We start from the raw sequence: 11,683 nt of genomic DNA, 5'->3' as shown, positions 1-11,683 counted from the left end.
CCTGAGTTACTACTAGCCAGTGTTGCGCAGATGCTGTGACTCTCTGCAGAAGGCAGTAGCGTTGCTAGGGGGGTGTGGGCCACACTGGGTGACACGCACAGGGGAGGTGACACCACTACTGGTCAAAAAATTTTAAACCTTGGTATTTTTGAATAATGCCATCATGTTATATATCATTTGATGCACAATTTCATGCAGTATGCAGTGAAACAAATCGCATTGAACCTGCCCAAATTCCCTCTTCTACTCAATTGTTAAAGGTCCAGGAGCCCTAAAGGTAAAAGGTGGGCTACTCCTTACCTAGGCAAGCCCTTATAAACTTAACCTGCTTTGCTTCAGAAGAATGATACCACAATGGCTAGCCTGGGCTTCTGGGGGGCACCATTTGTGGCCCAGCCCCCTGGAGAAGAGAGAATGATGGCTATGGTCATGGGGCAAACAGTTCACTTTGCAGAATGGGAAGGAAGATCCCTCCCATTCATCTCTACTCCCTTAAAATCCCCCTCTGCTAAAACCAAACTGCTGCTCCATGGCTCAAGGCTGTTCTCTGCCCTGCTGCCCCCCCCTGGCAACCACAGCCTTTCAGGCATCCTAGCCCTGGATGTGGCATGCTCTTGCTCTGTCCCAGCGTCTCCCACCCACCCAGCCCGCTGCATCCGTTGCCAAAAATAAACACACAAAGGCACACAAAGGACCCCATAGCTTTTTAATCTGATCTGGTCGGAGAAACTTACATAATACAATACGAGATAAACACGTGGAGGCAGAGTGAGGAAAGAGGAGGAGGACAGGACTGAGTCACACACACACACACACACACACACACAGATGAAAACAGGTCACAGGAAAACCACACACTAGCTTCAAAACATCCAGGCTCCGCGGAAGGGAGGAACGCATTCCTCGGGGGGGGGGGGCGGGGGGAGGAATTCAAAGTCTGAGCACAACACGTGAGAGGTTCCACTTATTTGCTGAAGACACCTTGGCATATTTGCAAACAGCCGCTCCAACGACACGGTGCGTCACTTATCAATGGGGCGCAGAGCATTCTGCAACGAGTGTCAGTTCACAACACGAGGCAACCCGCCCAAGGCCACAACATGCCAGCCTCTGCCCAGGGCAGGGCTCCAGCTCTGCCCCCTCTCCTCTCCCACTCAGTTCTTGCCTCAATAACAACCCACTACTGGCCTTGGATGGTCTCCAATTGTGTCACTTGACTGATGCAGGCAAGCCAAGCTGGCCCCGACTCCCTTCCTCTCTTCTTATGGCCAAGCTTCCTTCCTGCCAGTTTTTCTTTTGGGGGGGGGATCTCTCCCTTTCCATCAGCTGAGAGAGCGACACAGGCTGTCCAAAGCAACGCTACCCTTGTGTTAATGCAGGAACGGGAGCTGAGGCCTGAACCCAACACAACTGAATATGCTGTGGCAAAACAGAGTGTGCGAGAAGAGGACCCTGAACCCCAGACTATCCCAGAAGCTGCAAAATTAAGCCAGGCAGAGACAGGAGGTTCTACCTCTCGCTCTGAATCATGAGCAACAAAAACTGTGGAAGGGAGACAGGCAGGACTGGAATCTTCCAGGGCTAGTTTGCCTCACAGACAGTGCAGGCGTTGGGCATTCTCACCTAAGGGTGCTGGTCTTTTTGGAGATCCTATATGGCCAGAAGTTAGTGTGCCTCCTGCGACAGTCCATGCAGCTGAACGGGCAGGAGGCAGCTCTTGATGGCTGCCCACCACCCAAGAGAAGGGCTCCATGCCAGGGCTGTCATCCTCCATCTGGGACACAGTGTCTGTTCCCTTCAGGAGCTGGTGGAAGTGGGAAGGGGGGAGACAGAAAGTGTGGTTGGCCTTCAGAATCTCTGAAGAACAGAAGCCCTATTCCCAAAGTGAATATGGCCATAAGGATGGTTCAAAATGGAACTGGAAGTGATGACTGTGTGTCCGTTTAGCCAACCAGTGCTCAAACTAGCGACTGCTGTGTGCTTGTCATGCTGTCCATCCCCATCCAGACCACATCAGAGTGTTCCGCATGGGCACCGTGCAAAGTTCTCCTCGTCTCCAGAAGGCCACGCGACAGGACGTCTGGGCAGACGCAACTGCCCAGCACATCCCTGTCCCCGATTGCATGGCACCTGGGCAGAACTGAAATCCACCCAGTTTGAGCGGCCCTGTTCTAGCCCAATGGTTCCCTGCCCCTTTAAGCCATAGATGTGAACCCTCTGAAGACCTATAGGTGCTGGCTCCCGTCACTTTTGGGTTCAACAAGCGGCAGCTCCCACCTCCTCCTCCTCAACATTAAGCACTTGGCCTTCTGGGAGCTGAAGTGTAGCAGGAAGGGCCTGAAACAAACACGTGCACAAGAGAGAGAAGAGGAGAGACTGGCCCAAAACTGCAGGGTGCGTGCTTCAGGAAGGCAGGGGCTGCACTGAAACTGGGGACCCAGCAAGAGGCAGGCGTGGTTCCAAGCCTCCACAGCACTGAAAAAGCTCGAATCCTTGCTGAGCAGTTCCAACCTCTGCAGGTACAGAACTGAACAGGACACAAAACGCGAGAGGCTCTGAATTGCCCGCTCTGCGTTGGAAGTGGAGGTGGGCTGCGGTTGCTTAGGGGCCAGAGAGCACACACTCTTCACATGCTCAGAGACACTCATCGCACAACACAGACCAAGGCTGAGCTCATGCTCCAACAGTCCCTGTTCAATCTACTACTGTGGGAGAGGAGGACAGATGCGCCCCCATCTCCCCCCCTACAGCCATATCCCTTCCCCTGGGCCCACTGGTTCCGAACCCCAAGCCCCACGTAACTTTCAGCGTAGAGAGCAGCCTGAAAAGGGGAGGTTTGGCCAAATTCTCAACAATATCCAAGAATGAGCAGGCTTCATGACAAGGACAGAAGAGCCTTCCTGGAAGCTTTCCACAGATCCCCAAGTCATCCGCAAGGTGAGATTCGGCACTCAGTGTTCAGCCCGGCAGGAACAAACCCTAAATATAGCCACACAGACATTGCAAGCAGCAGCTCTCAAACTAGAAAGACATCCAGGTGCTTCCAGTCATCCACGCCTGAGGCCTGACGTCTGCCTCCCTACTGTGCGGTTCACCCAGACGTGAAAGGCAGCTCGGGATCAGGCAGGTAGGAACTGGGAAGGGGGCGCTTAGGGCGAGATACAAACTTATGGGGGATTCAGAAGAGGGTTTTCTCCCCCAAACACATTTTTAATTGTGAACATCAAACATCAAAAACAGAACTCATTTAAAAACTCAGGAAACAAACCAGCAAGGAAGGGCCAGTTGGGGAGAGGGCCCAGGAGGGCTGCTCCACACCAGACGAAGCAGCTCCCCCTTCCAGCCCCTATAAATACAAGTCGAATCTAGCTCACAGTGAAAATGCAGTTGCTACGGACAGCACGGCTGGCTGTGGCAGGTGAGGCAGGCTGAGCAGATGGCGTCCACACCTGGCTTCCTAGCGCCCGCGGTTGATCACAATATCATCATATTCCTCCTGCGGAAGCAAAACACCCGTCAGTGCTGCTCTCCCAGACAGGCAGGAGGGCACTGGCGCCATTCAGGAACAAGGAAGGCTTCGCTCCCGATCACACCTTCGTTCCCCGCTTCCTCCGAAGATCTTGGGGCAGCAGAGATTGCTCTTTCCCTGCATTTATCCTCACAACCTCCCTGCAAGGTAGGCCAGGCTGAGTAACAGCAACTACTCCAAGTTTGCCCAGTGAGCTTCAGGGTTGAGCAGAGTTTGAACTTGGCTCTTTCCCTGGCCTACAACGTCAACCACTTCAACACCCGGTCGTTAAATATTTCGATAACTGGAAAAGGGGCTAGACCAGTGGTCGGGGAACAGGGGTAAATTACCCCAAATGGGGTAAAAGTGAAAATCTGGGGGTAATGAGGAGGTTGCGCTGGCCAATGGCGGAACTATCGGCATAGCAGCAGTTATTACGGTCCATTATAGCACGGACGGCCAGTGTCAGTGTGTGTCAGTGTCACCGCATCCTCCTTCTCTGCTCTGCTCCCCCCCCCGCTCTCTCAGTGGACTGCTCCAGCGTTTACGTGTATGGCGCAAGCGCTGTAGAGAGAGCGGGTACCACCTGATCCAGAGCCGCCATCTTCAGTCTGCCTGCGAGGAGTGTCAGACAAAGAAGCGATAGGTAAGGTTGCCTTACCTAACTGTGTGCGGGCGCCGGGCGGGGAGGTAGCGGAGGGAGCGCACCCGCTCTCCACCCGCTCCAGGGGGCCGGCAGCGGGCTGGTGCGCTGTGTGCACACCGCCCGCTGCCCTGCTCCCTTCCGCTCACCTTCAGATGCGGTGAGCGGAAGGGAGCAGGCGATACACTCAGGCTGTATCCACAGCCTGCGTGTATCGCAGCCGCCCGCTCTCTCCGCTCTGTGCGGGAGACTGGAGCTGCCCGGCGCTGTAGTGATGATGTCATCACACAGCGCCGGGCCGTCAGTGTCTCCCGCCTACCTTTGCGAACAAGGATTTTCCACTCTTACGAACATAAAAACAAAGACAAGAAATCGATTGGACCCGGAAGACTGTATCCATATTGCTCTGACATCAAAATGTCCCAATATTGATGATCTCGTATCCAAGATGAAGCAACATCATTTCTCCAAAACCTGAAGTTTTCAAGTAAGTTGAAGCTTTCAAAGTAATTTTAAATACAGTATTTGAATTCAAAATGTTATTGGATGTATGATTTCCTTACTTTCAAATCAAGGGGGTAACGTCTGCGTTTATAAATTTTTGGGGGGGTAAGAGGTAAAAAAGTTCCCTGACCCCTGGGCTAGACTGAGTCATGCTTCACATGCAGGGGGTCCCAGGTTCGACCTGTGTGGTATTCTCCAGGCAAGGGTGTGAAAAGACTCATCTGAACCCCTGGAGAGCTTCTGCCAGGCAGCCTCCAAGTGTACTGAGCTAGATGGATAGGACAGTAGAGCAGCCAAGGGAGCTGAAGTAGTCAGTACAGCAGGTGCAAGATGCGTCATGTAAATGGTCCCTCCCACTCACCATCAGAACCATTCAGAGCAACTGTGTTGCCACTGCCGCCCTGAATGGCTCTGGTGGCGTATGGGAGGGACCACTTACACGGCGCATTGTGTCACCCCACACTCTGGTTACCCTCCTGGATCAGGGGGCCAGCTTGATGGAATAGTAGCTTTCGATGCTTCAGCTGAGGGCTGAGGAATTTATGCCTATAAGGATTCCTCTTCCAAAAGTGTAGGCAATGATTTACGAAATCTCCAGAGGAAGAGGACCCACCAGACAAGACAAGACACTATCCATTGCTCAGAGATAGGAAGCTTTGCCGTCCCTCCCCTTCAGCGGCAGAATCATGCAAATGAGCGAACTCATTTCAGTTTGCATGATCTACACCAGGGGTGTCCAAACGTTTTGGCAGGAGGGCCACATCATCTCTCTGACACTGTGTCAGGGGCCAGGAAAGAAAGAATTTACATTTCAAATTTGAATGAATTTACATAAATGAATTTATTAGAGATGGAGCTTATATGGATGAATGAAGGTCTTGCAGCAGCTCAAGGCCTATAAAAGGCCTTGCACAAAGCAAGGCTAGCCTTTCCTTCACTGCCATTGCTGCATCACAGACATGAAACAGCAAGTAGTAGAGGGAGCCCTCATCCTACAGCTCAGATGAGAGGTCAAACAGTTGTCCTCATGCTAAGAGCAGCTGCATTGGGCCAGCGCAGGCTCCAGCAAGTCTCTGGAGGGCCAGAGGCTCATTGGAGACTGGGGGCTCCCCAAGGGCCTGATTGGGAGCCTCTGAGGGCCGCAAGTGGCCCCCGGGCCGGGGTTTGGGCACCCCTGATCTACACAGATCACCAAATCCAGCTTTTCTGCTGGTAGAATTTATATTTGTTTACTCAAGAGCAGCCCTAGATGCTGTGACTGAGAGTCAACTTGTGGGGTGGGGGGTGGGTCTGGGGGGCTCACCTCACTGTTGCTGTCCAAGCTCTCCTCCGAGTCCCAGTCAGGCTCTTCTGAGCCAAACTCCCGCAACAGCTGGGGGATTTTTTGGTCAGGCCGGTGCACGGCGCTGTACATGGGTGTGTAGCCGACGTACATGCGGGCCTCCGGGTCGGCTCCGGCACGCAGCAAGTACTCCACCACGTCAGGGTTCTGGGACTCTACCGCCAAGTGAAGGGGGCTCCGGCCACAGCTCAGCTCCTGCCAGTGACACAGAAGAAGGTGAGCAAGATGCTCTCAGAAGACCTCCCAACTCCAGAGCATCTGGGATACATCAGGCCTGCTCCCAGAAAGAATTGCAGCTGTGCTACTAAGGCCATGTGAACTGATACAGCCTGATACGGAGCCCTGGGAAAAGCTGTAAGTGGGGTGGGTGTAACAGTACAGAATCCAGCCCCTTTTCATTTTTCATGAATGAAAAATAAAAGTATGGCACTCCCCCCCCATGGGATAAACAGTGCCTGCAAGGCACAGGAGACAATTGGGACTGGAATCAGGATGTGGAGGGGGGCTGTTTAACTCTTTCCCTCCAGTGCAGCCTTGCTCTGAATCCCCTCCCTGCTGCCTGGCTATTTCCCCACAGAGAGAAGATCCCAGTGGCCCCAATCTCAGTTCCTTCCCAGGGGAGGGGGTGAATAATGGCCACTAGGGGCGCCCATCTGTATCAGTTCTACACTGGAGGTAAAAGGTGAATTCTCCCCTCATGGTCCCAAGACCACCACCATCCTGCGTGGCTGTTAGTAACACACAGGGTGAAATGTTTCACACAGTTCAGCTCTATGTTTCTAGTCCTTATGGCAGCAAGAAGGTGTTGGAAAATTTGTGCATGGTCAAAAAGGGGAGGGACAGTTCACAAGCGGGCACAGCTAAGGAGGAAGGGCGAAGCCACAACAGCACCAAGCATTTATTTCTGCCTGCTGCTAGTTAAAGGTGAACAGAAGGGTGTTGAATTTAGTAGTCTCCTTCCAGATGATGGGAGCAAAAACCGCTCTCTGACACAAAGGCTGATTTACATGTGAGCAGTTTCTTGAAGGGGAAACACGGCTGCCCCTGTACATCCTCATGCCAACGCCAACACATACTTGCCTTTACCACCACCACCACACACACACCCCCCGGGAAACTAACCGGTTTATTGAGATCTGCTCCTCCAGTGATTAAGAGATTGACCATGTCCAAGTCTTTCCGCAAGACGGCAACGTGCAGGGGTGTGTAACCTGTGGAAAGAAAGAATGGCAGTGCTGGGAAAGCCAACCTGGGGGTCCTGGAGCTGAGAGGCAGCCTGGACTTGTGATACATCCACTTTCTGCCCCTGCAAATTCCAGAGGACACACCTGCCTCAAGCCAATTTGGATTATGACAAGTGTAAAAATGTGGGGTTTTCTGGAGTTCAAAGGAAACTGCAACAAACACCAGAGCAAGGGAAGAGAGGGCAGGAATATAAGCAGGAGGGCCACAGTAATTTTAAAAAATCAGGAAAAAGAAGGGCTAAAAGGTTTAGCAGGGAGATTTGTGAAACTCAGGAGTCCTGCCCCATAGGTAGGGGTGGGAGAAAACCATTTTTTAACCCATGAATTTCAGTGTTTTCCAAAGGTAGATGTGCAGAAACCGAAGTTGTGTGCTTTTATCCAAAATTTACACTATGATTACGATTATAGTTGCTTTGAAAGTGTAGGGGGTATCGTGTCAGCAGATGCAACCACAGTCATCACCCATGCACACACACCCCCCCATTAAATAATAAATAAAACCGGTGGGGTTTTTTGGCAGATTTTTGTGTTTTTTGTATAAAAAAAAAAAAGAGACAGAAAGGGTGCAGTTTTTATCCATGTCGCTGTTTTTTCCCATCTCTACTCATTCAAGCCCAACCAACAGACCCACATTGTGTCACTCATTTCTAAGCCTTAATGTTGCTGATCACCACCCCCATAACCACGAGGAACAGCAATTCATTTTACACTGAATCCCAGCTAGCTCAACTGACTGCACGCTTCAAAAACACCAACTCAAAATATCCCCCAGCTGCACTGGGGAAGACGTACCGTCATAATTGGTGCAGTCCAGCTGGGCCTGGAAGCTGCTCCCCTCACAGGGTCGTTGTGCCACTACAGCAGCCAGGAGCTGCTGGGTGCATTCGTGCCGCCCCTCCCGACATGCCAAGTGCAGGGCCGTGTGGCCGCCCTTCTCTTGCACGCACAGCCCTGCTCCTGCTGAGACCAGCTTGCCGACGAAATCAGCTGCGCCAAGGATGACCGCGATGTGCAGGGCTGTCTGGAAGGGCAGGAGAGGAGAGTGAGATCCCTAACCCAGCAGCAGAGGTGTCGCTCTGCTTCTGTGTCTTTAAGAACAGAGCGGCACACAGAAACAGAGGCTTTTTCTAGCACGGGGTTAGCGTGATGGGAACTGAGCCTCAGCGGCGACACTTCTGTGTCTCAGAATGCTGAAAAAAGACGACTCAAGGCCTTGAAGGAAAAAAAAAGTGGTAACCTCTGCTCTCAGGTTCCAATTCCCATTCTGGAAAGGGAGGGTTTGGCTACTCTCACTGCAGGCTGGGAGTCCCAAGGGAAAAAGGGATTGTGTGGGGCAGGGCAAAGGGTCTCCGGTCTAACCTGTCCGAGGTCATTCTGAATATCCAGGTAATCCGTCCCTTGGGTGTACTGCAGGATGGAATCCAGGAAAGCCTCGTGTTCGTGAATGACGGCCAAGTGGAGAGCACTGGAGGCAAACAGGGAAGAAAAGATGCCATTAGAAAGAGGCACCACTCTGCCAGATGACATGGGGATTGAGAAAGGGGAACCCGAGGGGCTGCAGGCTGCCCGACATTTTCAGTAGAGTCTTTATGAGCAAAAAAGTCCCCTTTAACCCAGTACAGTTCTGTAAACCTCAATGTGTTCAGTGGGGCCTGGTCCCAAGTCAAGCACGTGCAGGATTGCAGCCTCAGCTCTTTGTCAACAGATAATTGAGCAAGGCGGCCAGGTGTGTCACAGAGAAAAAATTCAGCACTCAGTATGCAAACTCTCATTCAGGTTCCACAAGAAAAGGCCACGATAGTTCAGCTGACCTCAGACCACACACCTTCTGTTTGACATCATCAACCCTCAAGCACACCACTGGCTTCAACCTTTCCTTCACTCTCCCTGTACAAAATGTACCCTTTGTGGTTCAAGCACTGAGATGCCCTAACAGGGTTGTGAACGTAAGAGCCCTTGTCCAAACGTAAGAGCCCAAAGGTCCAAAATGCATCCATCTAATCTCATGCCCTCTTTCCTGCCGGGGTCAACCACATGCCTCCAGGAAACCTACTAGCAGGGGCCCTGATTTACACAGGTAGACAGCCTCTAAGCCTGGAGGTTCTACACCACTTATGACTAGTAGGTACTGATAGATGACTCCTCCATGAATTGGTCTGCCCCCTTCTAAAGCCAACAACACTTGTGGCCACTGCCACATCTTGTAGCAGCAAACTCCCTACATTAATTTCCTTCTGTCTTCCCTAATTCTCCTGCACATCTATAGCATTGGGAGAACCCCCCTGACTGTTTTAGCCTTATGAGAGAGAGAAAAACTCCCCACCCACTTTCTCCACACCATGAAACACAGATATGGCTCCAGGCAAACCAAACTAGTGCCGGAACGTCACCTACTAGAAAGAGAGGAAGTACAGGGAAGCGCTGGGCCAGAAAGAAGTGCTCAAATCGCATGAAGATGGTTCCTCAGCCACAGTGCCTCACAGTAGTCACCACTGATGGTGGCAACCACAAGCACAGAAAGGGGTCTTTATATAGGGTAACCAGATACAAATAGGGACAGAGTGCCCATACCTTTAACCATTGTATAGAAGAGGGAATGTTGGCAGGTGCAGCTCAACATGGAAGGGTTTAAAAGCTGCACCTGCCCAAATTTCCCCTTTTGTACAATGGTTAAGTTCAACCAGGAGGGGAAATTTGAGCAGGTGCAGCTTTTAAACCCTTCCATGTTGAGCTGCACCTGCACAGTGCTTCTCAATCTTTTTAGCATCAGGACCCCTCCCCAAAGTTTCACTTTATAGCCAGAAAGACTTGAGCAACTGGTAACGGTGATTGGGCAGCACTGCTCCCACCCCAAGTAGCAGGTTGTTTAACCCTTGATACACATAGTCTCATCTACCCTGTCAGTTTTGCGAATTGCCCAAAATTGAGTCATAACCCACTGGTGGGCCACGGACCCCCAGTCTGAGAACCACCAAAGGTTCGCAACCCCTATAGGCACCCTGCCCCAGTTTGTACCTGGTAATCCCATCTTTACACCCTCTTCCTCACTACCCAGCCACCACAGGAGGCCGGTGCAGTCTGCCAGCCAGGCGGGCACCCAAGGGGCCACTGCTGCCGCCCTAGGCGACCACGCCATGGCTGCCAAACTGCACTGCTTCGTTCAGAGTTGAGTGAACCTTTGCAGGCGGGCACAGTCCCAATACCCTTTCCTGTTTTCAGTCATCGCAACCTCCTACATGGCACGGGCCCCCCATGTACATACGTGTCACCATCCTCGGTCACGAAACCCAGCACGTGGCGGAGCCAAGCTTCAGGGGGCACGGGCACGGCTTCGCTCTCAAGGCGCACGGCCCCCACGCCTTCCATGATGCCACCCACGTCCTCGTCGCCCCCCAGGGAGTCTCCCAGGGCCGAGTCCAGCCGTTCACCCCCGTCCTCCTCCAACAGGACTTTGGGGGGGCCCTTGGGGGTCAGGGGGCTGCGGGTGGAGTCAGAGGTCACGCAGCACCCCCCAGACCCCATCTCAGCATCGCCATGGACGACCAGGCCCCCGTCCTCCTGGATCAGGCCTAGCTGGCCCTCGCTGAGGGAGCCCAGGCCACTGTCACACCAGTCGTCCCCTCCACCGCTGGCCTCCCCCTTCTTGGCATCCCTGGGCCCGCTCTGCACCCCCTGCCCCTGCACAGAAGCCATGGTCCTGCTGGGCCCTACAGCTCAGCCCCAGAGGGCCACAGGGCCAGGGGGGCCCAGGCAGCGCCTGACACTCAAGCTGCTGCTGCTGCTGCTGCTGCGACTGCAGCCATGAAGGGGATTTCAGCAACCTGGGGAATCCCCAGCTAGTCTCACAGGGAGCACAGGGGAAGCTGGGAGTTGTAGTTATTTTGGTGCCACCCCTCGGGGCATGCTGGGAAGAGACCTACGCAAGGCAACCTGGGTATGGCGCATAGACTTCAAGGGTAGACTCTCTTTTTGAGACACACAAAGTTGTGCAGGGGAGGGAGGGAGCGGGCGGAGGAGTGTCCTCCCCCCCTCCTCCCACACCACACCAGAGCAGCCACGCAGACTGAGGGGCAGGAGAGCAGGACGGGTAACAGGAAATATTTCTTGGCCCAGCGTCTAGTTGGTCTGTGGAACTCCCTGCCACAGGATGCCTGGCCTGGACACCTCTACAAGGGGACTGGACAGACTGATGGAGAAAAGGCCAACACAGGTGACAGGCCCTGGTGGGTCTGCGCAGCCTTCTGGCTCTTGAATGCCAGGCTGGACTTAACTCTTTCCTGCCCAGCCCGCAGCTGTGCATTTGGTCCGTGTGGCGCATGTGCAACGCTGGGCGACACTCCTGTCTTCAACCCTGCCTCCTTCCTCACCACAGCTGCGAACAAAGCCTGGATCCCCTTCTAATTAACTGTCACTTTCACACTGGCTACGGGGTTGTGTTTGGC

At 53.2% G+C, this 11,683-nt stretch overlaps 1 protein-coding gene across 1 annotated transcript; it reads right to left on the bottom strand.

The window, feature by feature from the left end:
- Window positions 1-691: 691 nt before the first annotated feature.
- Window positions 692-11,103, bottom strand: NFKBIB (NFKB inhibitor beta). The gene is made up of 6 exons (XM_066638913.1): window positions 10,504-11,103; window positions 8,601-8,706; window positions 8,034-8,262; window positions 7,120-7,208; window positions 5,959-6,192; window positions 692-3,496 (listed from the first exon to the last, which is right to left on the bottom strand). Exons 1-6 carry the CDS (start codon window positions 10,932-10,934, stop codon window positions 3,458-3,460), a joined length of 1,128 nt encoding a protein of 375 aa, XP_066495010.1. The 5' UTR covers window positions 10,935-11,103; the 3' UTR covers window positions 692-3,457.
- Between the last annotated feature and the right edge of the window lie 580 nt (window positions 11,104-11,683).

The sequence above is a fragment of the Tiliqua scincoides genome, chromosome 10, assembly GCF_035046505.1.
Source record: "Tiliqua scincoides isolate rTilSci1 chromosome 10, rTilSci1.hap2, whole genome shotgun sequence".
Lineage (NCBI taxonomy): Eukaryota > Metazoa > Chordata > Lepidosauria > Squamata > Scincidae > Tiliqua > Tiliqua scincoides.
Note: the sequence above shows the minus strand (reverse complement) of the source record. Positions and strands in the feature narration are given on the sequence as shown.